This window comes from Enhydra lutris, unplaced genomic scaffold (assembly GCF_002288905.1).
Source record: "Enhydra lutris kenyoni isolate GAN:26980312 unplaced genomic scaffold, ASM228890v2 scaffoldscaffold25, whole genome shotgun sequence".
Taxonomy (NCBI): domain Eukaryota; kingdom Metazoa; phylum Chordata; class Mammalia; order Carnivora; family Mustelidae; genus Enhydra; species Enhydra lutris.
The window spans coordinates 991,867-1,015,569 of record NW_019154109.1 but is presented as its reverse complement, the minus strand read 5'-3'; the positions used below and the strand labels follow the sequence as shown (position 1 = coordinate 1,015,569).

General features: G+C 35.8%; 2 protein-coding genes across 4 annotated transcripts in view; both read left to right on the top strand.

Moving 5' to 3' along the window:
• The window catches only part of LOC111151132 (zinc finger and BTB domain containing 41), a 52,514-nt gene extending 38,638 nt beyond the window's left edge, over positions 1–13,876 (top strand). The window contains exon 11 of the mRNA XM_022508918.1: positions 6,499–13,876. Coding sequence (XP_022364626.1) covers positions 6,499–7,154 — 656 coding nt within the window. The 3' untranslated portion in view covers positions 7,155–13,876. The remainder of the gene's footprint in view (positions 1–6,498) is intronic.
• A 1,403-nt stretch (positions 13,877–15,279) lies between these two features.
• Positions 15,280–23,703, top strand: part of LOC111151090 (abnormal spindle microtubule assembly) — a 66,403-nt gene continuing 57,979 nt past the window's right edge. For all 3 annotated transcript variants that reach the window (XM_022508857.1, XM_022508858.1, XM_022508856.1), the window contains exons 1-3: positions 15,280–15,573; positions 17,203–17,346; positions 20,246–21,746. In XM_022508857.1, the coding sequence (XP_022364565.1) occupies positions 15,280–15,573; positions 17,203–17,346; positions 20,246–21,746 (1,939 nt within the window). The remainder of the gene's footprint in view (positions 15,574–17,202; positions 17,347–20,245; positions 21,747–23,703) is intronic.

Here is a 23,703-nt window from a genome sequence, read left to right as displayed (position 1 = left end):
TCATAATCCTGGGTCCTGGGATTCAGCCCTTCCATCAGGCTCTCTGCTCAGCGGGGAGTCTGCTTATCCCTCTGCCCTTCTCCCCTGCTCATGCTCTCTTTCTTCTCTCAAATAAATAAAATCTTAAAAAAGTATGATGTTTTCTATATACTGTTTATCAGATAAATTACCATCCATTCCTCATTTAGAGTGTTATGAATAGGTGTTGAATTTTATCAGATTTTTTTCCTGCATTTATTGAGGTGATCATATCTTTTTCCCTTATTAATAAGATAAATGACATTGATTTTTTAATGTGAGATCTTGCATTCCTGATTGGTCTTTTTTTTGGGCCTATGTTGGTTAGACATTCTCCTTTTTTTCCCCTCTTGTAATGTCCCTGACAGGTTTTGTTACTATGACTCTGCTGGCCTCAAAAATTATTTGGGAAATAATACATCTTTTTAAAAGAAATGGTGGAGTTTATGTAAAGTTGGCATTATTTCCTTATTAATATTTGGAGGAATTCACTGATAAATCCCTCTGAACTTATTTTCTTTAGAGAAAGACTTCAGTGAAATATTATTTAATATAGAGCTGTCAGATTTTTTATTTTTAAAGGACTCCATGAAATCTGTTCAGAATTAAAGTTACCATATTATGTATCTTTTCAGTGACTGTAGGAATTTGTTGATTTTTCCCTTCTTTATGCATGTTTTTTTATTTCATTTCTGCTTTTTCTTCTTTTAATTTTGTTTGGGTTTAATTTTTGTTTTTCCCTAGCTTTTTATATCCATGCCTAATTTACTGAATTTTAGCATTTCTTTTTATTTTTTCTTGTATGTATTTTAAAGTTATAAGTTGCCCTCTAAACACTGCTTTAGTGAGATTCCACCCTTTGTTTTATGGTTCCTGTTTTCATCATAGTTCAGTTACAGTATTTTCTAATGTCTGTTCTGATTTATTCTCTTATTAACGGTTTATTTTTAATTGTAATGCTTAATTCCTAAATATTTGGGGCGCTTTCTAAGTATTTTTATGTTAACTGATATCAGTGGTATATTTTTTCTGTCTTTCAGTTCTTCTGTGGGCCTCTATTTAAGATGTCTTTGGAGCATCGTTTTATTATCCATTATAATCTCTCTTAATTGGGATGTGTTTAGTCATTAAAATTTTACATGATATTTATTTGGGTTTAAATCTGTCATCATGCCCTTGGTCCCACGTGTTCCTTGATGCTTTCTCTCTCTTGTCCTCACTACCCTATAATCATGAAAAATTTTTATTACACATTTTCCCTTCAGTTAGCTTGTCAGTTGAATGTTCTTGCATTGTTCTTTAGTACTTACCCTAAAGATTGCTATCTTGTTAGATAGCACCCTAAAGAGTCTATCTTGTCAGTTCTTTACCTGTTCCTAGACAATGCAAAGACCTTATAATACCTTTATCCTGACCTTTTATGCAGAATGTATTTTAATTCTACATATACTTTAAAACACAACGACATTATTTTTTGGTTTAAGTAACCTATATTATTTATTTTTAACCATATATTTGCCCTTTACTGTTTATTATTTCCTGCATTTGCATTCTTCCACCTGGGATTTTTTCCTTTTGCATGAAGAACTCCTTTGGTGAATATCTGCAGGATAGGCACCAACTTCTCTTAGGTTTTGATTAGCTGAAAATGTTGGGTTTTTTTTGTTTTTTTTTTTTTTAATGGAGAATATTTTTCCTGACTATAGAATTTACATTAGAATTTAATTTTCTTTCAACATTGTAAATATGTCATTTTTTTCCTCATTGAACTTACTTTGTTTTTGTTGAAAAGTATACTGTTGTTATTGTTGCTCATTTAAAGGAAATGTCTCTTTTTAATCGGTTGCTCTTTAAGATTTTTCTAGCTTTGATTTTTAGTAGTTTTATTATAGTGTGCTCAGATGTATTTTTGGCTTTAGGGTTGTTTTGTTTTTTTTTTTAATTTTGTGAGGTTTGTAGAACTTACTGCATCTGTGACTTGAGATGTCTTTCTATTGTTTAGTAAGATTCTCAGCCATTTTTTCTTTCAAATATTGCCTTTCCTCTGTACTCTCTCCTTTTTCTGGGATTCCAATTTATGTATGTTAGATCTTTTACTTTGTTTTTTATAGCTATGTCTCATGCTCTTTCTGGTTTTTTTGTTTTGTTTACAGAGAGAGAAGAACGTATGTGCTGGTTGGGAGGGGCAGAGGGAGATGGAAAGAGAGAATCTCAGGCAGGCTCCACGCCCAGCCCTGAGCCCAGCACAGGGCTTGATCTCACAACCCTGAGATCATGACTTGAGTTGAAATCAAGAATAAAATGCTTAACCAACTGAGTCACCCAGGCATATTTCTGTATTTTCTATCCTATTTTTCTGTGTGCTTCCATATGGATAATTCCTATTGATCCATTTTTCAATATACTGATTATTCTTCTGTAGTGTCTAATTTGCTACCGCATCCATCTACTGAATTGCTCAGTTTTTTTTTTTACCTGTTCCAGAATTTCCTTTTTTCCCATAGATTCCAATTCTTGAACATGTTACTCATATTCATTTTAATATTCTAGTCTTAATATAGTTTTTCTTCACCTTTAGGTATATCTGTTATCTTTTTTTTCCCTCCCTCTTTTGGCATTTGGTCATTTGATTCTGTTCTTGATAGGCCTGACAGCTTTGAATTGAACTTTAGATTTTGTGAATGAAAAATTAGAGAAGCTCTTGAAGTTGTATTTTTTCCCAGATATATTTAATTTTCTCACAAGCAGATAGACTGAGATGGCATTGATCTCTTCTGGTCTGTTTCTACTCTACTTTTCTTCTAGTTCATCATCATTCTGGGGTCTCAACTGAAGTATGATGTTTATACCAAGAGTCTCCCCACTTTGATGAGACTTAAACTCTCATCTTTGTCTCCCTAGTACCCTTGGAATTGCTGCAGTATCTGTTCAAACATTCAGTATCCCAGCTTTTTTAGCTATCTCATCCAGCAAATGGTCATCTTGGGAGTTGGAAAATACAGGTATTTTGTTCATTTCTTTGTTCTTTTTTCTAGGCTCTTGACCCCTTAAATCCTTGCTAGTTCCAAACTCCAGCTTTTACCTTCCAGCTGCCACTTGCCCTCTGTTTCCCCGTACATTAAATCCGAAAGTGCGCTGAGGAAAGAAGACACCTCCATATCTTCTTGTGTCTCCAGAATCTTGGCTTCTCACGTCCTGTGTGCCTTGTTTGTACTTCAGTCCCTTAAAGAGTAGATTGAGTTTTTTAAAATTTTGTGTCTTTTCCCCTTCAGCAGCAAGAGACATAGTGTGACATGAATTACTCCATTAAGTCTGAATGGAAGTTCTAAGTTATATTTTCATATACTAATTTTTTTTAATTTATTTATTTGATAGGGAGAGATCACAAGTAGACAGAGAGGCAGGCAGGGCGAGAAGGGGAAGCAGGCTCCCTGCTGAGCGGAGAGCCCTGTGCAGGGCTCGATCCCAGGACCCTGAGATCATGACCTGAGCCAAAGGCAGAGGCTTAAGCCACTGGGCCACTCAGGTGTCCCTCATATACTAATTTTTAATATCTAAATATAACAGATCCACTGGAAGACTGTTTTTAGTTCTAAGGATTTAATTTTTTTTATTTAGAGAGAGCATGAGTGGGGGAGGGGCAAAGGGTGAGAGGAAGAGAGCATCTCAAGCAGACTCTGTGCTGAGCACGGAGCCTGATATGGGGCTTGATTTCATGACTGAGATGATGACCTAAGCCGAAATCAAGAATGCTTAACTGACTGAGTTACCCAGGTGCCCCAACAGTTTTTAATTCTAAAAACTCATAAATTTCTGTGGTTTTAGCTGAGAAATAGATTAGATTTCTTTGAGCGTTATTTTATCTACTTCTACTCTTAAAAAATAAACTTCTTTCTATATATCTTGTAAGAGACCTTTCCTTTGTTTCCTTAGGTCTCTGATTTATGATCTTGAGATGCATCCAACTTGAATTAATTATTGTCAAATAGGTAATTTTGCTACAGAAGGACTTGCTGTAGAAAGTATGTTTCTTTGATATGTATTCTTCTTTTCATTAAATTCATAATTGTTGACCCTTTTCACTATGTTTCTTTAAGCACTCTAGATTTGGTTTTTAAGTATGATAATATCAACATTTCCTTTGTGGATCTTTATCTTTTTACAAACCTAAATTGATTTTTCTGTTGGAAAATGATATTTGTTTAAAATGATCGTAAAAACTTCTCAAAGAACTTCTCAATATGCCTGTTTGGGTCCCAGTTTCTTAAAAGTATTTGTGGGACACTGGAACTGATTGACTATGACTTTATTAAGTCCTTTAAGAAGGCTTTTTAAGGAATGTGCTTAAGAAACTATCATGGCTAGTGCTGTGCCAAAGGAGAACACTTAAAACCAATACTTTTATCTTTAAAAATAAATTCTATGCATGGTGGTGGTGTTAATAATGCTGTGCTAGGGTTTTTATTTTTAAAAAAGCTCATAAAAGCTCCTGGTGTGACTGGTTTTGATGCCAGGAATTACAGAAAGAACTTTGTAGTTCTTCTTGCATTTTGGAAGTATAATTTTGTTTTTCAGAACACTCTTTTATAACCTTTTTCAAATTGTCCCCGATTCTGGGTATTGCAGGCAAGATCACATGTTGGATACAGTGTTTTCTATACACAGTTGCAAATAGTATCTCTTCAGGAATTTTAACCCTTTGTATAATGTGTTACTTCAGGTCTTATTTCTTCTTTAGTGACATCAGTAATGATACCAGTCCAGAAATGAGTAGGAATCTAACAGTCTGTATAAATTTTCTTCCCTGGGATTTGAAAGTTCTAATGGTCTACAAATTAACAATTAAGCAATAATATTTAACAAATAATTAATTGTTCGATATTAGTGGCTCAACTTGAAGATGCAGTTCTCTTAATTTTCTTAGAATTGGCCTTGTTTTAATGGAAGGATGAAGAAAATGGTGCTATCAATAAACCCATCTAACAATGTAAAATCTTTTCATTTAGCTTTAAAAATATGTGCCTTTATGTCTGTTGTACAGTTGTATGTCTGGATTTATTTGTTTTGTATTGCTGCTGTAACAAACTACTACAACCTTAGTGGCTTAAACAATACAATGTGTATGATCTTACAGATCTTTTGGTGAGAAATCTGACACAGGCTGAAATCTGTATTTGGGTAGGGCTTCATTTCTTTGTGACAGCTCTAGGGAAGAATCGGGTTCCTTCTCAATTGTCTTATTGGTAGAACTGATTCTTTGAGCTGTAGGACCAAGACCCAGGTTCTAGTTTTATTACTTACTGTAAGCTGAGAGTTTTAACTAGCTTCTGAAGGCCACCACATTTCTTGGTTCCTGGACCCTTTTTCCCTGTTCAAAGCCAGCGATGCAGGGGTTGAATTCTTCTTACTGCATCTCTCTGACCCATTCTTCATCATTTGCCACTTTCGAAGACTTGTATGTTTAAACTGGGCCCACCTGGATAATCCAGTTAATCTCCCCGTTTCAAGATCTTTACTCTTAATCAGATCTGCACAGTCCCTATTGCCAATGGAAATCGCATATTTATAGCTCCCTAGAACGTGTATGTCTTTGAGAGGCTGTTATTCTTGCCTACCACTTGGCTAACCTAGAATTTATAATGTTTCATATTAAAAAAACAAACAAACCTAAAACTACAATGTGGAAACCTGACTCAGGGAGAGGTGAAAACCAGTCCAGCTTCATGTTCTTTACCCTGATCAACTCTCCTTCTGTTGACCTCAGGCTAGACATCAATATCACTACTTCTTAGTATGATTCTAAGAACCTGGTTAATTGGAGTTGCTGTTTTACTTTCTACCTTTCTTGTGTGGGAGAAAATCAGATGTTTTGGTTTTACAACTCTTTTAGGGGTTGTAGTAGGAATAAAAGAAAGCAATATAATAGTCTGAGTCCATTAAGTACTTATGCCAGGTACAGATCTAAGCACTACTCATTTTCTTATTCATTCCATTTACCAATTCTGAGGTAGGCACAATCATTATTCCATATTACTGGCAAAGAAGCAATGCTTAGAAACTATTTTGTGGGGCTCCTGGGTGGCTCAGTGGGCTAAAGCCTCTGCCTTTGGCTCAGGTCATGATCCCAGGGTCTTGGGATGGATCCCTGCATTGGGCTCTCTGCTCAGCGGGTAGCCTGCTTCCTCCTCTCTCTGCCTGCCTCTCTGCCTACTTGTGATCTCTGTCTGTTAAATAAATAAAATCTCAAAAAAAAAAAAAAAAACAAACTATCTTGCTCCAGGTTTGGCTGGTAAGTGGCACAGATAGAATTCAAGCCTGGATCTTTTTAATGTTTGAACCTGTTTTCTTTATTGTGATAACATATAATATCACTGCTTTTATTAAGTTCTTATGAGTATTCATGCAGATAATTTATTACTTTAAATCATTGTCTTACCAAGGGAGTGCATTTTACACTTAATTTCATTTTTGTTCATACAGGTGAAAAACCATACAAGTGTCAAATTTGCAATCAATCTTTCAGAATTAAGAAAACTTTAACAAAACACTTGGTTATTCATTCTGATGCCCGGCCTTTCAACTGTCAGCACTGTAATGCAACATTTAAGCGGAAAGACAAGCTGAAATACCACATTGACCATGTTCATGGCATAAAATCTCCTGACGATCCTCTCAATACTTCTGAGGAAAAACTTGTATCTTTGCCAGTAGAATACTCATCTGATGATAAAATCTTTCAAACAGAAACAAAACAATATATGGACCAGCCCAAAGTTTATCAGTCAGAAGCCAAGACTATGTTACAGAATGTGTCTGCTGAAGTGTGTGTTCCAGTAACACTGGTTCCAGTTCAGATGCCTGACACTCAGAGTGATCTGGTGCGTCATACAACCACACTCCCACCATCTTCTCATGAGATCTTATCGCCACAGCCACAAGCAACTGATTATCCCCGAGCAGCTGATTTAGCTTTTCTGGAAAAGTATACTCTCACTCCTCAACCTGCAAATATAGTTCATCCAGTACGACCTGAACAAATGCTAGATCCTAGAGAACAGTCTTATCTTGGAACATTGCTAGGCCTTGATAATGCTACTGCTGTACAAAGTATTTCTAATAATGAGCATCATTCATGAGTAAATCTAAACATTCCACAGACTTTTTTGATGGTTTTGTGCTAATGGTAGCCTAGACTGATGGCTTTTAAGTTAGTAAGGCTGCTATTTTTCATTTTCTCTAGTTTCTCCAGTCCTCAGAACCATTTCAAATCAAGAAAAATATATGTATCTCTGTTTACTGAACATAATATTGGGACACATTTTGAGGTATAATATTTGAAATGAACATTTTTATGATTTTTAAAGATAACTTAGTGCTAACTTTTAATGGTTTCTCAAACTTTTCAAAATTATTAGCTGTTGACTTTGTGGTTTTGTTTTTGGGTTTGTTCTTAATTATCCATGGAAATTTTCATTCTTTAGTTTTAGTCTGTTTTTCTCCCTTGACCGTCTTCTAAACAAGATTAAGGACTGACCATGTAGCCTTTAAGAAAGAATATAAGAGTACACTGATAATTGCAACTCTTCCTTATTAAGATTCATTATTATTATTCATTATTATCATCATTATTATTTCTTCCACATTTTAAAAAGCTGAAGTTAGGAATTTAAATTTATAGGGAACTCTTGGCTATTTCCGTGGTTGGTTTTTTCTTTTTTCTTTTTTTTTTAATGTGGCCCTAATTTCAGGTTATTATTAATCCTTTGGTCTTTTCACAAAGTCAAAGCGAGGAAGCTAACTTAATGTAAGAATAGTTTGTTAAATGAAACCTAGAAATGAAATAATTATCCAAATAATTGGTTTTTGCCTATGCTTCAATTATTATGAATAAGAAATGCAAATTTTTAATGTATAGGCATTAAATTATACAAGTTGAAAATGTATTAAAGGCAAATTATGACAGTTTTAACTAGATAGCTTTAAAGGTGAGTTCATCTTTTAAATTTTATCATTTAAGAGACATCAGCAATACATCATAGCATGTATCTTCATCTCACTAAAAGAGGGGCAATTATAACTAATCAATGAAATTTAATTAACAAGCTACTTTTGGTCTCATTTACTTTGGCTAATAAAATTGTGGGAAATAGAACCTAGATATTTCATATATAATCATAAGGGAAGGTGCCAAAGTATAAAATTCATGTCTAACTAAACTTAATGTTTACTTTAATTAAAGGGAACCACTACTTATATACAGATTTACATGTAATCTAGACTTTTGTTTTGCTTTTCACATAAGCCCAATATCTGTAATTATCCTTGATTTTTTATTTTTGTAGGAGATAAAAGTTGAGGACTTGGTGAAAAGAAATAGCAGTTAGAGCAAAAACCACACTGATAAAAATTAGTCGAGGAAAAAAGTCAGTTAAAATTATAAAATACCTTTAAAGATGTGCACTTTCCATATTTTCAAGTCAATTTAAACTTAAACTAGGATAATGTTTCCTAGAAGAGCTGCTTGAAGGATTAGAATAGGCAGGGTTGATTTATTATTAGCATGTCATTTGTATGTAAACTACTGGAAAAGAGCAATTTTAAGAGTTTTCTAGTTCAGTTTTGTTTACACTCCTAATTGCTTTAAGCACTTTTTTTTGTGTAAACTGTAAAGTCTGGCCCAGCCCTTGTGAAAAAAATCACAAATAAAATAATGAAGTTTTAATGAATAAAATTTAACCACTTAATAATGGGGAAACTTGTTTGCTGAAGCACTTAAGAAATGAAGGTACTTGACAGGAACATTCACCATACTAGTGGAAATAAAAGAAAAAAAAATGTTGAGATTGAGGCAGTTAACCAAAGTAGCTCATATAAGTAACAAAACCAACCTGAGTTTTGCCTCAGTTATCAAGGTTTGGTTGTAATTAATCTAGGACCAGTAGATATAATTAATGTATTCTTCTTTTTAAAAGGTTCTCACTTTTGTGTGGAAATGTTATATCTGGGGTACTTACATGATTGAACTTGACTATATGCGGTACTATTAGTCTGTTAGTCTTTCAAATTGACTTTTAAAAATGCAGATCTTTATGACTTTTATCATAAAGACCAGCAAGACTTTTAATTTAAAAACTTACTATAATGAGATGAAATAATACCTAAAAGTATACCCTGCCTTACATATAAACCATCGTAGAAAAGTTTGGACTTACAAAAAGGCAGATGGTATGTATGTGTCTGTGTATGGTATATTATATGCTTGGTAGCAAGAAAGAAAGAGGGTGTTGCATTTTCACATTGAAAAGAATACTTTGCTTTTTGAAGGTATTTACTTTAGTATTCTTTTAATAATAATTTCCTAATGCTTTAAATATGTAATTTGATTGTAGGAATTGGTTTACAGTATAAAACTTTTCTGGAACACATTTCTTATATAAAGTGAAATAGAATGATATTTAGTTGTTGTTGTAGATAAACTTGAATACTGGTTTAGTCTTTCATAAAATGCTTTCAGTTATCTCGTTTAACCTCATAACCAGCTCTAAAAGAGAAAGGACATGTTATATTCCCATTTTAGAGATGAAGAATCTGAGGTTAAGATTAAGGACTCAGTTAAGCTCACATCATTAATAAATGTCAGAGCTACTAATGGAGAAAGAAAGCTAGCATTAATAAATGCTTACTGTGTGCCAGGCACTACATTTTCTCATGTGATCGTAAACAGTCCGGGAATTAGATAGTATAATTCTTATGAAGAAATTACTCAGCGGGTGGACAAACACACACAAATCTGCTGCCTCTAATTTCCAAAATTAGAATATAGGAAATTTTTAAATTGTGAAAACCTCATGGATTTGGGCAAACTGAATGTATATAAGTTGTTGAAGTTGGCACAAAAAATATGTAATGAGGCCTACTCTTTTCAGTTAACCTTTTATAATATTTAATTTGGAGTATTTGGACAAAAGTTCCATTAACTCTAAAATCCATTAATTTTGTAACTATACTTAAAATGTTGAATCTTGCAACTAAGCTTAGCCTCATTCAGAATTTTTATTTTATGAACATAATTTATTGTTTTAAATTAATTTTTTAGCTGATAGCAGTTAGCACTTAATATGTAAATTGAATAATTTATCAAGTGTAGAAATTTGTTAACCTAATCAGTTTTTACTTAAATGCACCAAAGATTTTTAGTAGGTATTAAAATAGCTTAAGAGAATTAAAATTCTTTGTTGTTTGAATAAATATTTGTCCAAAGAAGCACAGTTGAAGTCCTAGGATTATGGATTTAAAAAAAAAATCATTAGTTTGAATACTAAGATTGTTTGTGTTTATATGTATAAAAATAAAAACAGAAGAAAATACTCTGGGAATAGTCATACTGACAAACCAGTTACAAGTAAGAATACTCAGTTTTCCTCAGTTTAATTAATTGAATGTTATCTTTAAGTGGACACTATTAAATGCTAAATAATAAGCTTATTTTTTACACTACACTATTAAAATAATTTTGCCTTAGAATTTTTTTTTAAGACAAGTCAAAGTTATTTTTATAAGAAACCCCACCTATTTTTTGCAGCCTGTAATACCATTTAAGATTAGCATTTGTTCTTCATTGCCAGCAAGATTTAACCAACAACTGTAAAGGTAATTATCTTTGCATACTTTTAAGTAATTTAGTCATTTATTGCTGGAGAAAAGGAGTAGAATAAATAGGGTTTTAAACTGGTGCTTTATTAAGTGACTTCCTTTTAAGTGATTGTAGGTCATGAAATAGGTACACTAATAATATTCTGTCAACTTTAAAAGTGTCAAGACATCTTTGCAGAGTGACTATAAACTGTTAAGGGCTAATAAGTAATTAAATATCATTCATTGCTTTTCACTCTTTAATTGCAAACAAAAACATAATTAAACTGGTATATTTGTAAGTTTGAGTTCTCTTCCTGCCAGATCATTTTAACATATCATTGATGAAAAGTCAGATTTAGAGCATTAGCTCTTTGACAGTGTCCTTTTTATACCCACTCTTTTCTGAATTGAATGCTTTGTGCCTTTTCACTGTGTTGTAGTTGCTTCAAATTGATTCTGCTGGCTAGATTGTACTGGTTAATAAATGATTTTGATTTTGTTGTTGTTGTTATGGGTTCTATGTTTGTGCTACCTGCTGGTCAGGCAGCACTTTTTTTTAGATTACTTTATGATTATTTAGGAAAATGGCACTAAGTACTAGTGTGAACATTTGTTTGTTTGTTTTTTTTAATCTCTTTTGTGGCCTTTATAGTTACTGTGAAGCCACTCCAGGGCCTGTCTCTAGATGCTTACTAGAGGAATCTGACAAATAAAATAAAATGAGTAGTGTGTCTGCCTCTCTGTCTTCTCCTCCCACTCACCCTCCTATTCCTTTTTAAAAATAATCAGTTCCCATAACTACACAGCTCTACATTGAATGGCTTCTCATTTCAGTTTGCCTAAAACTGAACTAGAGGTGATGGCTTGAGATGAGTTTCTCATTAGGAGCAGCAACATCCCAACCAACATGCAATTTGAGTTGATGAACTCAGGAAAAATCAGGACTTTTAAAGTCCTATTTGGATTATTCTAAGATTCAGTGCCAAATTTGAAGTGACTAAAAATGTATTCTTTAATAAGGAACAAGTAGCATTTCTAAGACTTTAAATAGTATTATGATAAATGTTACTTGTGATTAGGGTAAATAATGGATAATGTGAGAATAATTTTCTAAATGATTTCTAGGAACTATAGGCAATTCTTCCTTAGAGCCTCCCCCTTTCTTTTGCACATTCCTCTCTTGGTAAAGTCTGTAGTGTTCTTTTGGGGGACTTACCCCCTTGTTTCCTCTAATGTTATTTCAACTTAAAGATACTTTTATCCTAGAATATTAGCATGCTTTCTGCCCTTCTCTTTGGAAGTAGCATTAATAAGATAGAGGTAATAGGATTAGCTTGTGTGGAAGATGAGAGAAAGAAGGTCTTGGTAGAGAGAGTGACTATGTTTTGTTTACTCTTCATGTTTCATTCAACTTGCTATGTATTGATCTTAAATCTATGACTATTGAAGAATCCCAAGACAATTTAAATTTAGCCTCTGCAGCCATTTATACAAAGAGAAAATAAGAATTATATTCAGAGAATAGAGGTTATACAAAGATGGATGTATCTTTTTTTAAAGCTTAAGTAAAAAAGTAATTTCAGTGCTTGCATTATTGTTGGAGGTTCTAAAACATTTCTTGAATGAAGAGCATGTATACTTCTCATTGTTACTTTGCCTCTTTGCTTGGTATTCCTGCTTGTGTTAAAGTTGGACAGTGTACTGTGATGTAATTAGAAAATTTTTATTCCAACAATTGGACTTTTCTTATCCCTATTGATACAACTGTATTACAATAGATTGAGTGTGGCTGCCAAAAAGAATGAGTACAGAGGTGGGCATTTCGCTGCTCCATGTTGTGTAGTTAAGTGTTATAATTTAGGGGATTTATGATGTACATTAAAGTGGAAAATGCTTTTGAACTTAGCCTTCAGTCTCAAATCATAAGTTTTGTTTTTAATCATTAAAAGACACTTAAAAGCAATTACAAAGAAAAATCTAAAATATCAAAATTCATTATTTTGTCAACTGTGTGTGAAGTATCTTGTGAGTTACATAGATATTTTAGCCGTCTCATGTTTCATAAGTACAAATGTCTTTATAGAAAAATTCAGTTCTCTGTGAAGACTAGGAAGTGTATTGTATATTGAACTAGTTCTTTGTGTTATTTTGATATTTAAAATAAATATAAAATTCTTTGGTCCTAATAAAGTATTAGGTTTTATTGAACACCTTTTAACTGCATGGGAATGCAGAACATGCTCTGCATGTCTCCTTAAAAATTGAATGCAAAGACCATAAGCAAATGTAAAATCTGGCTTTCCGTACAGTTCCATCCATAAACCAGGCTTTTCCTTCCTTTACGAAATGGTCAAAAGGAAATACCCAATTTTCCCAAGGTGTAGATTGAAAGAGAGGCTGCAAAATACAGTTGACTCTTGAATAATGTGGGTGTTGGGGGAACTGACCCCTGATGTAGTTGAAAATCTGTGGATAACTTTTGACTCCTCAAAAAGTTAACTACTAATAGCTTATTATTGACCAAAAGTCTTACCTATGACATAACACATTTTGCATGTTATATGTGCTATATACTATATTCCTAACAATATAGTAAGCTAGAGAAAATAAAATGTTATTAAGGAAATCATAAGAAAAACATTTACAGTACTGTAAAAAGTCATGTAGGTGGGCCAGTGCAGTTCAAAGCCATGTTTTTCTAAGGTCAACTGCATTTGCAAAGATGTGACTGGGATCTAGGGAAACAAGCAATAATGCAATACCCTGGAACTATTAACAACTATGTTATTCCCTCCCCCAGATCCAAAGGGTTGAGGGGAAAGACCCATGTGGAGAGGGCACCTGTTCATCTGTGTGTCGCTTTTAATGTTGAGATGTAGTCAGCCCAAGGTGGTAGAGGGGAGGAAGTAAGTACCCTCACCTCCCTCTTCTCCCTCAGTGACCTCCTTCTTTGAAGCAAAACAGAAGCCACAGAGTAAAACTATTAATGTAACATATACAGAATACAGATCAGAATCCCACAGCAAAGAACAGTCTGGAAAATAGCGGGGAGTGGAAGTGGAGGTACAAATAAAATCTATCCAGCACAGTTCATTGTGCTTCTTTAAAAAAAAATTGAGTTAATAGCATTTCTTAATGAAAAACTATGAAGGGAAAACAAGCAAAATGTGCTATCACCATGTTAAAAGAGTTGAACTAAACTATTTCAGTGACTTAAGCTTTAAGAGGGTTTATATTTGCAATGTTAATTTGAGGAATAACATTAACAATATGAAATAAATGTACCTGAAAGTCATATTAATTCACATTAAAATTTTTTGCTTAAAAAAACGGTAGTGTTCTTATTTTGCATCAATCCTAAAGGCTTCCCCTGCCCCAGAAAACAAACAAACAAACAAAACCTAAATAAACAGTTTTGTTTAAAAATTGTTAAGAGATTCAACTTCAGGTTATGTTGGGTGTCCGTGATTATAATTTAATATCTCCCCTTTCTCATTCTTCTACTCAGACTTTGCTTTCCATATAGTTGCTGTACCCGTACACACATCCATACATTGTATTTTAGTTTCTTAACTACCTTTAGAGGCAGTATAGTATAGTAACAGCAAGACTACAAACTGCCTGGGTACCTATCCTAGCTTTGCAACTTGCTGTCTGGTATGCCCTGTATTGTTCATCTGTAAAATGCAAATAATAGTAGTTATTTCACAGAGTTCAAGTGTAAGTTGAGGTAAATGTATAAAGGACTTTAAACAATCCCTGGAATATAGTAATATGCAAGCCATAATCGTTATTATTAGACACTACAGTTAAAAACCAAGAAGTTGTCGAGGGCACTGGCTGTCAAAACCATTACTTACGAATTCATGGGAATCTCGGTTTTCTCCATCTACTTTTTCTCCCAGAATCCCAAGGTAAGAACCCGCATGTAAAATTACTGAGCACTTGCAGGGTCAGTCACTGAAATAAGCACGTTCACACAACTAGGAATTTAATTTTCTTCATTGCTTTCTCCCAACTCTCCACAGGAAACCGCAAAAGGAGAGAGAATTAATATAATTCTGGGTGGGGTATATTAGTTTTGCCTACCTAACGGTTTTACCTAGGGTTGTCTCGGGCACCCGCAATGATTGCTACATTTACTGTGGTAATGCTGTTACTCTCGCCCCTTTAACCAACCTGTTTACACATAAAAAAGCTAATTGCGAGTCTAAACCACGGGTTTCGGGGTGTCGCCAAGATCCCCCCAAGGTTTTCGCCCCCTTCACGCAGCGAGCGGCGGCCCACGGAGTCGTTTAAATAAGGCGCTGTCGTCTCATTGGCCGGAGGCTGCTGCGCGCTGATTGGCCTTCTGAGGAAGCGGCGGCGCCCCGGCGCGCCCATTGGTGGAGGCGAGAAGTTTAAACCGAGGTTAGGGCCACACTTGTTTTGCTCCCCTTTGGAGTTTGCGAATCTGTGGCGTTTGTTTCTTTTTTTCTGGCGTGTCGGCGACTGGAAACGGAAGGGGGGGCGAACTCGCTGTCCGACCTCCACGGCCGCCTCCCAGGGGCCGCGGCCGGGGTCCCCGCTCCGCGGCAACCTTGTGGAAGTTGAGCCAGAACCTCCGGGCGGCGTCTCGAAGCTGCCATGGCGACCCGGCGTGTGGGGCGAAGCTGGGAGGTGAGCCCCACCGAGCGGAGGCCGCCAGCCGGGCTCCGGGGCCCCGGGGCAGAGGATGCGGCAGCTTCCCCGCCGGTCCTGTCTCTCAGCCACTTCTGCAGGTCGCCTTTCCTCTGCTTCGGAGATGTGCGCTTGGGAGCCTCGCGGACGCTGCCTCTGGTCCTGGACAACCCTAACGAAGAGGTCGCCGAAGTGAAGATCTCCCACCTCCCGGCCGCCGAGCAGGGCTTTAGCGTCTCTCAACGCTGGTTCCAGGTGCAGGTAGGTGGTGGGCGGGGCGTGCCCGCGCCCCCGCCCGGGTTCCAGGCCCTCCTGTGCCCCCTGTGGTGGGGGCTTGCGGGTAGGACGACTTGGAAAAGAAACCCACAAACGAAGGACCCCTTAGCTCCTCCTCACTGACTCTGGGCTAGTCCTTATCCCACATGCTCTGTAGATGGGTAGGTAGGCGCTGATTTGGGCGGTGACAGCAATCACCGCGCGTGCACCGTGCATCTTTAGAAGAATTTCAATATATCTATTTATTTATTTTGAGAATTGCTAGGAGTAACCTCGAGCAGCGTTTAAAAGATCGTTGCTTTCTATCAGTCATCTTAATATGCATTTTAGTTTCCATATGTATCGGGGAAACTGACTCCACATAGAGTCAGGTAACTACTTTTGCGGGTGAAATAGTGAGCTTTGTTTTGGCTGAATATGTCTACAGCAAAAAAAACAAAAACAAAAACAAACAAAAAACCAAGCATGGGCGGTGCATATGCTTTAATATCTTAATCTCCTCCCCCCCCCTTTGCTAGTGTAGTTTTAATGGTGAATCAAATTTAATTTTACAACTGTTGCTTCAAGAACAACCTGGCTAGCTTTTCTGCGTTGCATTGGCCATAGTAATGTTCCCATCCCTCTTACCAAAAGCTAGAGAATTTCTGTTCTTATTTTGACTGCTGTGGCCTTCCCATTGAGAACTCTGACAGTATGAAAATAATCCATTAGCTGAGAGAGTCTGACTAATTGTCTGTACAACTGCTTCATAAGGTAGTGAGAAGAGGCTCTAATCTGAGGTCCACGTAGCTTGTGTGCCAGCTGTGGTCCAGTTACGCTTAAGAAGCGGTCTCTCTCCTCTTCTTCATGAATGCCTGCTTTTCCTTCTATGAGAAGATAGAATTTTTTCCATCTGTGTAATACTTTTTATTTTTGTTATGTGGCCTAGAGTTGTTTTATGGTTTTTCAATTTATTTTGTTAGAATTTACTGTTTTATAGAGTAAAAGTTCACTTTTTAAAAATGTTATCTTTTAAAAGCTAGCTGTTTATGATGTTTTAGGGGTTCTACTTTAAAACAAAACTTGTCTTTTTTCCCCTGAAAAACAGTGGATACAGAGTTTGTTTTGTCATTGTCAGGGTTTTGTATTTGACAAATTCCTGCCAGGCTGTGGGGTGTAGATGCAATTAAGAGTTCATTATAATTTTGGGGCACCTGGGTGGCTCAGTGGGTTAAAGCCTCTGCTTCGGCTCGGGTCATGATCCCAGGGTTCTGGGATCGAGCCCCGTGTCGGGCTCTCTGCTTGGCGGGGAGCCTGCTTCCTCCTCTCTCTCTGCCTGCCTCTCTGCCTACTTGTGATTTCTCTCTGTCAAATAAATAAATAAAATCTTTAAAAAAAAAGAGTTCATTATAATTTTTATTTTCTTGTTAAACCTTATTATTAGTGGTTTTTTTCCTTATAATGAAATTAGATAGGGTAAGAAAATATATTCGACTTGTTAAATGTTAATTAGGGTGTAGAGCGTTGGTGACTAATAATTAGTAATCATCTACTGTATTCTAAACTGTATATAATGTTTTGATTATTATGCATCACTACTTTATTATTCATTCAAAATGTGTGCTTTGATTATAGCCTAAAGAAAAAATTGTTATTTCTGTTAACTGGACACCATTAAAAGAAGGCCGAGTAAGAGAGATTGTGATATTTCTTGTAAATGATGTTCTGAAACACCAAGCTATATTACTAGGAAATGCAGAAGAGCAGAAAAAGAAAAAGGTAATAAGTTTTAATCATTCTGTGATTTACTCTAAGAAAGTAAGAACGTGTAAAAATTTTGAGAAGTCTTTCTTGTTTTATTTTTTTGTTTCAGATTTTTATTTGAATTCTAGTTAGTTAACATATAGTGTAATATTGGCTTCAGGAGTAGAATTTAATGATTCATCATTTACATATAATACCCAGTGCTCATCACAAGTACCCTCCGTAATACCCATCACCCATTTCGCCCATCCCTTACCCACCTTCTCTCCAGCAACCCTCAATTTGTTCTGTTAGTTAAGAGTCTCTTAAGGTTTGTCTCCCTCTTTTTTCCCCCTTCCCCTATGTTCATCTGTTTGTTTTTTAAATTCCACATATGAGTGATACCATAATTTTTATCTTTTTGTCACTGACTTATTTCCCTTAGCATAATACCCTCTAGCTCCATCCACCTCATTGCAAATGGCAAGATATTCTTTTTGATGATGGAGTAATAGTCCATTGTGTACATATGCCCATCTTCTTTATCCCTTCATCGGTCTAAGGACATTTGAGCTCTTCCCATAATTTGGCTATTGTTGATAACGCTGCTGTAAGCTTTGAGGTGCATGTGCCCCTTTGAATCAGTATTTTTGTATCCTTTGGGTAAATACCCAGTGGTACAATTGCTGGGTCAGAGGGAAGTTCTATTTTTAACTTTTTGGGGAACTTCTATACTGTTTTCCAGAATGGCTGTACCAGTTTGCATTCCTACCAACAGTGTAACAAAGTTCCCCTTTGTCTGCACCCTTGCCATCATCTGTTGTTTCCTGTGATAATTTTATCCATTCTGACAGGTGTGAGGTGCTGTCTCCTTGTGGTTTGGACTTGTATTTCCCTGGTTATGAGTGATGTTGGGCATCTTTTCATGTGTCTGTTAGTCATCTAGATGTCTTCTTTGGAGAAATATCTGTTACGTCTGTTCTTGTCTTCTGCCCATCTCCTGGTTTGTTATTTGTTCTTTGAGTGTTGAGTTTGATAACCTTTTTATAGATTTTGGATACTAACCCTCTGTCAGATAAGTTATTTGCAAATATCTTCTTCCATTCCTTAGGTTACCTTTTTACTTTTGTTGATTGTTTCCTTCACTGTGCAGAAGACTTTTATCTTGATGAAGTCCCAGTAGTTCCTTTTTTCTTTTCTTTCTTTTGCCTTCAGAGACCTGTCTAGTAAGAAGTTGCTACAGCTGGGGCGCCTGGGTGGCTCAGTGGATAAAGCCTCTGCCTTCAGCTCAGATCATGATCTCAGGGTCGTGGGATCAAGCCCCACATCGGGCTCTCTGCTCAGCGGGGAGCCTACATCTCCCTCTCTGCCTAGTTGTGATTTCTCTCTCTGTCAAATAAAGAAAATAAAATCTTTAAAAAAAAAAAAAAGATCATTAGATCTTTCATCCATTTTGAGTTCATTTTTGTGTATGGTATAAGAAAGTGCTCTAGTTTCCTTCTTCTGCATGTGCCTGTCCAATTTTCCCAATACCATTTGTTGAAGAGACTTTTTTCTTTTTCCATTGGATATTCTTTCCTTCTTTGTTGAAGATTTGTTGACCTTATAGTTGTGGGTCCATTTCTGGGTTTTCTGTTCTGTTCTACTGATCTATGTGTCTGTTTTTGTGCCAGTACCATGCTATCTTGATGACTACAGCTTTGTAATATAACTTAAAATCTGGAATTGTGATGCTTCCAGCTTTGCTTTTCTTTTTCAAGATTGCTTTGGCTATTCAGATTTTTTTGTGGTTCCATACAAATATTAGGATTGTTTGTTTTAGCTCTGAAAAATGCTGGTGGTATTTTGATAGGGATTGCTTTAAATGTGTAGACTGCTTTGGGTAGTATAGCCATTTTAACAAAATTTGTTCTTCTAACCTGTGAGCATGGACTATTTTTCCATTTTTTGGTGTCCTTCAATTTCTTTCCTAAGTGTTCTGTAGTTTTCAGAGTACAGATCTTTTACCTCTTTGATTAGGTTTATTTCTAGATATCTTATGGATTTGGGTGCAATTGTAAATGGGATCGATTCCTTAATTTCTCCTTCAGCTCTTTCTTTATCAGTATATAGAAATGCAATCTATTTCTGTACATTGACTTTATATCCTGTACCTTTACTGAATCTATGGTTCTAGCAACTTTTTGGTGAAGTCTTTCAGGTTTTCTACGTAGAGTATCATATCATCTGCGCATAGTGAAAGACTTCTTCCTTGCTGACTTGAATGCCTTTTATTTCTCTTTGTCATCTGACTGCTGAGGCTAGGATTTCTAGTACTATGTTAAATAACAATGATGAGAGTGGATATCCCTGTCTTGGGTCCGCAGAGGAAAAACTCTCAGTGTTTCTCCTTTGAGGATGATATTAGCTGTGGGTCTTTTGTATATGGCCTTTATGATATTTAGATGTGTTCTTTCTATACCTACTTTGTTGAGGGTTTTATCAGAAATGGATGCTGTACTTTGTCAGATGCTTTCCCTGAATCTGTTGAGAGGATCATATCATTCTGATCCTTTTATTAATGTGGTATATTACATTGATTGATTTGTGAATACTGAACCACCACCCGCTCCCCTCCACAGCACTTGTGATTGTTTTCTCCCCCAAATCACATGTCCGCACCTCCTACCTTCCACTGTGTGACCTCTTTTATCCCTCCAGTGGTGCATTTTGTTTCTCAGTCTTCAGATCAGTTTCTTGGGTGTTCAGAATGATTGTTTATCTAGCTGTGCTTGAGGGACAAGGCAAGCATAGGTTCCCCCTACTACTCCATCATCTTAACTCCTTTGCAAGATTATTTTGGTAAGTCTTAAGGTAACATACATAATGTTGCTAATTTAAAGGTAATATTCAGTAGCTATCAACTTAACCTGTATGTTTTGCTTATTTTTTGCAGAGGAGTCTTTGGGATACAATCAATAAGAAGAAAATGTCAGCCTCTTCAAGTAATAAGAGGATTTCCTGTATTCAAAATGTTAACAAAACATTTTGTGTTTCACAGAAAGCTGACAGAGTTAGAAACCCACTACAAGCTTGTGAAAATTTGGCTATGAATGAAGGCCATTCCCCAACAGAAAACAATTCTTTAATCCTTGAAGAAAATAAAATACCGATATCACCTATTAGTCCCATTTTCAAAGAATGCCATGGTGAGACTTCCTTGCCTCTTTCTGTACGTCGATCTACAACATACACATCTCTTCATGCATGTGAAAATGGGGAACTGTTGAAAGCAGAAGGTGCCAGCATTTTGGAAGATTTCAATTTTAGTGAGAAAGTTGTAAATGAAACTTCCTTTAACTCCTCAAATAATATTAATGGCCAAACTGAAGAGAATAGTAAACTTACTCTTACCCCAACTTGTTCCTCCACTTTGAACATTACACAAAGCCAAGGAAATTTTCTAAGTCCAGATTCCTTTGTAAATAACAGCCGTGCAGCTAATAATGAACTAGAGGTAATGACATGTCTTTCATCAGATATGTTTATGAAAGATAATTCAAGGCCTGTGTATTTGGAATCAAAAACTGTACATGAAAATTACCGGACAATCTTAAGTCCTGATTCTTTCATAAATGATAATTATGGACTAAATCAGGATCTAGAATCAGAGTCAATTAATCCAATTCTATCCCCAAATCAATTTGTAAAAGATAATATGGCATATATATGTATATCTCAGCAAACATGTAAATTATCACCATCATCAAATAAAAATTCTCAATTCTCACAGTCTCCTCAAGATCAGAGAACAAATGGAGTTTTACCTCTTATTCCTGAAGGTCAGGGTTCACAATCTCCCAAAGCTATTTTTGAAGAACCCAAAGCTTTAGAAATGAAGTCAAATCGTTACAATTCTACAAAAGATCAACCTAACAATTCTACAAAAGATCGACCTAAATTTTCTACAATTCAGGATGTTTCTAGTTACAGCCATGATAAGCTTATAAGACGTCCAATACTTTCTGCTACTGTTACTAAACGGAAACCCAACTGTACCAGAGAGAACCAAAAGGAGACTAATAAACCAAAGGCAAAAAGATGTCTCAACAGTGTAGCAGGTGACTTTGAAAAAATAACAGATAATCAAAAAGAGAAAGATGATTTTCAGTCTTGTCTTCCAGTTATAGATCCAGTATTCAATAAATCTAAGAGTTATAAAAATGTCATAACTCCTCCCTCAAAGACCACTTTAGTTGCCCGTAAAAGAAAGAGTGAGGGAGATAGGGATGATGCAAATGTTAGAATTACAGAACATACAGAGGTACAAGAAATCAAAAGAATACATATTTCTCCTGTGGAATCTAAAACATCAAGTGTTAAAAAATCGAAAAAAGTGATAATACCCATCTCAAAACATACGAACAGAGAGAAATTAAACCTGAAGAAGAAAACAGGTGAGTCTCGTTTATAAAATCTTTAATGAAAGTATATCTACAGGGTGTGTACTTGCCATTTCTTTAGGTTTAGTAAATTTCCTATTGATAAGCTTGAATTAAGTTGCACTTTTCATTTGCCAGTTTGCTTAGTAGAAGATGGGGCCGAATTCTAAAGTAGTTTTGATTTGTTCTTATTGCAACTTTGATATTTTGTTCATTATCTTTTTGCATTAATTTCAATTTTAAAAACTGCATTAAAATATTTATCTTGATAAGAGAGTTATTTGGCACATCCTCAAGTTTTATACCTAGGGAAAGTACTTTACTTGCCTCATCTTAGTCCAGGCCCTGACTGGAACATCCAGTGATTTGCCTGGCCCCCATCATACCATCTGAGAAAATGCAGAAGAGGCTTTGCATACCCTGTGCACCTCCTGACATTATTCTCCCTCAGCCTTTACTTAGCTCTTAATTAAGACTGAAGATAGGGCCCTAGATTTCGTCATACCTCTAGGAAAAACATTGTTCCTGTTATTCACAGCCTTACTGTCAAGGCTGCGTCAAAAACAGGACTAATTCCATCATGCCCTTTTAACCCAAATTACCTCATGACAGTCAAGGTCCAGGCAGGAAAACGAATCACACTCCTTATTTAGCAGATGATTTAAAAGAATCCTGTAACTCCCAGTAAGTATCACACATCTCATTTCTGTCATTTATTATCTCATTTCTCTTTGAACATCCCCTAATTTGAAACATTTTCTCTATCTCTCCAGCTCTTTAAAGTGTCTAAGCCCTCTGAACTCACGGTCTTTCATTAGCATTGTCTTTTATAAACATTCCCTCTTTCTGTTACCTTGCTGAAACCTGGCTTTCCCCTGAAAACCTCTGTGTTCACTGCAACCCTCTCAAGTTGTATCTGTTTTTCTTTCCTATTCCTTTAACCGTGGGCCTTTTGATGGGATAGTGGTCCACCTTCCTTCTCACATCTACTTCTAGACTGTTTTTTCTTCTTTTTCCTTGAAAACAAACAAAAAGAAACCAAACAGCAACAGAACAGCTGGAAGTTCATTTTTCATTCTCTTTCACCTATATTCCTCCTTGTTATAATGAAAGATTCCTCTCAAGATTTTTACATTTGGTTCATTTGTCTTCTCCAAAACTACCATCATTATTTTTTACCACTTAAAAATCCTTATAGGATCTTTCCAATATCCTGACCTTTTAGTTCCAACATACTTAGTCCTAAAAATATCTCCATCTCTAATCACCATCTATGATTTTAGCGTTTTCTCTACAAACCCAACTCCCAACATTTTTTCTCCCCTTTCTATATATATAATCCTTTAATCCTTCATGGTTTCAGCAGCCTTCACTCTGACATGTCCTTACTTTCCTACTTATACAGCTTGGATTCCATAACTCACATGATCGTTCCATTCATCTCTCTTCCCCTCATTGTATTTGTCTAGCAAATTCCAATCCTAATCCAACTCTACCTGCTCTCCTCCTGAATCTTGCTGGTTGGCCTTTAAATTAATGACCATAAATCTCTAGTAAGTCCTTAACTCTTTGGCTGTACTTTGGGATTTATTAACTTTTATCACTTTGCCACAGACTCTTCCCTCCCATCTTTTCTCCTGAAACCTCTAGCACTTTTCTTTCCTCCTCTCTGATGATTGAGAATGGTAGGTAATATTTACTGAACATGTCTTCTGTCAGATCCAGTTGTAAGTGCTTTACTATTACCCCCTCTAATACTCATGACAATCACACAAGATAATTGTTATCAATACAACATTTTCAAAATGAGGAAACCAGTGCATCCAGAAATTAAATAATTTGCCTAAGATTGCAGAGGTAGTAAATGATAAAGCTAGGGTTCTACCCCAGGCACTTAGGCTCCAGATATTGTCCTCTGGAACTTGTCTAAGCTGATGATATGCTTCCTACTTCATTGAGTCAGTAAGAGTAT